The sequence below is a fragment of the Terrapene carolina genome, unplaced genomic scaffold, assembly GCF_002925995.2.
Source record: "Terrapene carolina triunguis isolate 2854851 unplaced genomic scaffold, T_m_triunguis-2.0 Scaffold31, whole genome shotgun sequence".
NCBI lineage: Eukaryota > Metazoa > Chordata > Testudines > Emydidae > Terrapene > Terrapene triunguis.
The window spans coordinates 1,909,929-1,913,902 of NW_020664382.1; the positions used below are offsets into that span (position 1 = coordinate 1,909,929).

Consider the following 3,974-nt stretch of genomic DNA (forward strand, 5'->3'; position numbering starts at 1 on the left):
CCCTGGTGACTTGCAGGCATTTAACTTTTCTAAGTGATTTTTAACTTGTTCTTTTTTTATTTTATCTGCTAAACCTACCCCCTTTCCATTAGCATTCACTGTTAGGCATTCCTTGAGACTTCTCCGTGAAGACCGAAACAAAGAGGTCATTAAGCATCTCTGTCATTTCCAAGTTTCCTGTTACTGTTTCTCCCTCTTCACTGAGCAGTGGGCCTACCCTGTCTTTGGTCTTCCTCTTGCTTCTAATGTATTGATAAAAAGTCGTCTTGTTTCCCTTTATTCCTGTAGCTAGTTTGAGCTCATTTTGTGCCTTTGCCTTTCTAATCTATATAAAGCTACATTAATTTTTATTTTCATTACTTTAATTTTATTCTCTTAGATACAAAGAAGATGATGATGGGTACTTGAGGCTGAATTTAGCAGTTTATAATGGTGTCATGGGTTTAGATCAGGGTCTTGAGAACAAGATGGCACCAAAGAAGTCTTCAGTAGTTCAAAACAGTACTGGAAAAGACAGCTATGCCTCTTGCAAAAGAAGCCATTCATCAGTGGAACTACATACCACAAGATGTCAGAGATGGTCACAAACTACTGCAGAAAAGGTTATGGTAGAATCAGAGACCTCCATAATGGAGCCAGTGTATTTTGAACTTCAAACTACACCAGTCATTTGAAAACTCTGCTTCTCCCTCTGAACTTGATGAAGCAATGACATTGAATACAAAGGAAAAATTAATAGAAATTGCAATGGGCTTGGGAATTCAGGTTGCTGTTTAAGAAAAATGCATTTTCTTGGATTTTACCTTGGGACCTATTTAGTACTCCTGGAAGAGTTGATTATTTTAACTAAATATGAAATTTACAAAGAGTCTGCATTGTTTTCACTTGTCAAATTTTGTATGTAACATTGTGTATATATTTGTTAAATATACTAAATTATTTTATCTGAATAAATGATAGTACACCAGAAAGGTTTTGCTATATATTCAATATGCGATACTTAGATGACTAACTCATCTGACAAGAAGGTATTGGATTTCATTAATCTGTGTGCTCTTCTAGTCTGTCTATATAAAAGAAACAAAGCTATCCCTCAGAGGCAAAATTCTGAGCCAGTACACTAGACAAAGAGTTTGATCTGGTAGATTATGCATTGCTATTTTTTATTAGATAAACGTTTATTTTTCATAATGCATCTGGTCTACAATATTTCTAACAAGTGTCTTTGCCTTTAGTTAGTGATGTTCAGTATATTTCAAATATATGCTAGAGTAATTTTAAGTGTCTTTCAAGTAGTTTACTTTGGCTTTAAGCTATGATGTGTTTTGTAAATTAATATAATTTTAAAACCTTTTTCATTGTTTAAAGGTGATTACAATTCAAGAATTGTTTCTATTCATAGAATAGTGAAAAGGATGTTCAGAGAACTGACCTTGGTTTCAGATAGCACTCATTATAATGAGAGATTACAAAGTATTTCAAAATAATCATTTGGGCACTAGAAGTGGTGACTGTAGTTTTCAGAAATAATTCTATGCAGCCATGGTTATTAGAACCTGTTAAATAAAAAATGTTGGCCGTGACTCCAGTATTATTTAGTTTTTTAATTCACTTATAAAGGTGCCAGTAATGAGACAGCTACTGCCATGCAATAAAATACCTTTTTTTAAACCTAAAAAAGAATAAGCTCTCCAACTAAAATGTACAGGGATATACAGTTTCAGAAAAACTGGGACAGGGTCATACCCATTAAAACCTAGAACAAACCTAATATCCATCAAATCACCCAACCTACAGAGCGATCAGTTCTTGACCAATAAGAAGAGTGGAGAAACAAGAGTAGCAGATATAAAAGCAAGGGGAGGGAGCCCAGACAGCCAAAAATAGGCCAGCTGAAATAAATGAAAACTTGATGTATACCCTAAAGGCAGCTAAGGAGGGGTTTTGGCAGACTTTTTCTGGGAAGGAATTCCACAATAAAGAACCCTCCTTTGAGAAAAATTTGTCCCCATTCCAGTCCTAATTGAATTAGCCACCGAGTTCAGACCTGCCCCTTATCACCTAATTATTTCAGAAATTGTTATAGGATCTTTTACTTCTAATTAGATGCCTACCAGAGATGGAATCTTTGAGGTATTTAACTAAACAAAAGCCAAAAAAGTTTTTCATTTTTTTGTCAAAATAACGCACTTTTTGACCAAGTTCCAATCTACACATCTGAACCTCCACCACTGCAGCACAGACATCTACCACTTGAGCTACAGTGTCTATGCATTATGGTTGGAGTCCAGCTTGGCTCGCTCTCTCCTGTCCTAAAAAATCGGGAGTACCTGCCCCATGTAGTGCCCCCAGAGGAGGTTTGATTTGATGGGGCCCTATGCTGGGTCAAGAGGGGTTTTTGTGGGAATCCCAGCTTGTCTCTCTCATCCCCCACCCTCCAGGAGTTGGGGGAGCTTGTGATGCATATGGTGCCCCCTGAAGTCGGGTGAGATTGGAGGGATTGATTGGGGGGGGGGCAGCTTGGCTCTCCCCCCTGCAGTTGCTTTGGTAGCTCCCAAATGTTCCCAGCACAGTGTTGGCTGCTGCAGCTGCTTTGATGGCAGCATGGACCAGGGTGTCTAGAATAGTGATTGATTTTGGCAGGCTGCCAATACTTTTCTGTGGAATGCCAGTAAGAAAAAGAAAATTGGGATTGTTTTTCGTTTAACACTTTACAACTCACCTAAATCTGAATGGAATTTCACTAGGCAAAAAAAAGGCACTTCTGTGGCCTGAGGGATTTCTCCCTGCTGACTATCAAAGGCCTGCTGCAAACAATAGAGCTATTAATGCTTCTCAAAGAAAAGAATCTTTTTTTAAAATGGAAAGTGTTAGGCAACCTAAATCAACAGGTCTTTACCAGTTCCCCTGTAAGGGGCACTAGGAAAATCTTAGGCCTCAATCCTGCCACTGATTCCTGCAGCAGACCCCCATACCTGCACTGAGCTCCACTGCCATCACTGGGGACTCCATGCAGGTGCAGGCGTTCACTTGCATAATGTCAGTTGTAGGATCAAAGACTTAACATTAGATCAAAAGCCCCTGTAGTGAATATCAATACATGAGATGAGAGGAGGATGTAGCCCCACCCCCATTCAATGGGTGCATTATACTAAAATTCGTCTAATCTGTGGAGTTGCTGCCCTCCCTGTGGAGCAAGGGGGTCACAGCACTCCCCATGGGGATGGGGGGCGCTCTGCCCTGTATGTGGCCGGGAGCCACTTTCAGCCCTGCTTTTTCCTGAGCTCCAGCAGTGCTGTTGGTGGGAATGGTGTCCCAAGCCCCACTCTTACCTCTGGGCTATTGGCTCAGTGGATTGCCTCGGCTGGGTGTCGTGATGCCAGCAGCAGCAACAATGGGATCAGGGCCCAGTTGGGACCGGCAAGTCACTCCCCACATTCTCATGATGGAAAGGCAGCAGACCAAACCTGAGACGGGTCCTGTGTAAGTGCACTGGTAGTGCACACTGGATAATCTGGGCCTGATTTCTGTGGGTGCAACTGAACCCATGCTACAGCTGCCTCTGCATGAGACAAGTAACAGGAAGAATGCATGTAGTAGGGTTACCATTCGTCCGGATTCCCCCGGACATGTCCGGCTTTTTAAGCTAAAAATAGCGTCCGGGGGGAATTTGTAAATGTCCGGACTTCCCCCTGATGCAGAGCGCGCAGGGTTAACAGTGCTGCCGCCGACGGTGTTACTTACATGGGGCTCCGACACTCAGCCAGAGAGAGCACGTCCTCCTCCTCCCTCCCTCCCTCCCTGCATGGCAGATCGGCTCCGGGAGTCTGGAGCTCCTCCCCCACTGTTGCCCAGCGTCTGACAAGCAGCTCAGGCAGTTCCTGAGCAAGCTCACGGAGACATTAGGTGAAGAAAGGCCAACAACAAGGGGGCCAGGGGGTCGGAGAAGGGGCAGGGAGGTTCTGGAGGGGGCA

General features: G+C 42.7%; 1 protein-coding gene across 1 annotated transcript in view; it reads left to right on the forward strand.

The window, feature by feature from the left end:
- The window catches only part of LOC113406555 (histone H4 transcription factor-like), a 21,153-nt gene extending 20,479 nt beyond the window's left edge, over positions 1–674 (forward strand). The window contains exon 10 of the mRNA XM_026651862.1: positions 380–674. Coding sequence (XP_026507647.1) covers positions 380–674 — 295 coding nt within the window. The remainder of the gene's footprint in view (positions 1–379) is intronic.
- The last annotated feature ends 3,300 nt before the right edge of the window (positions 675–3,974 follow it).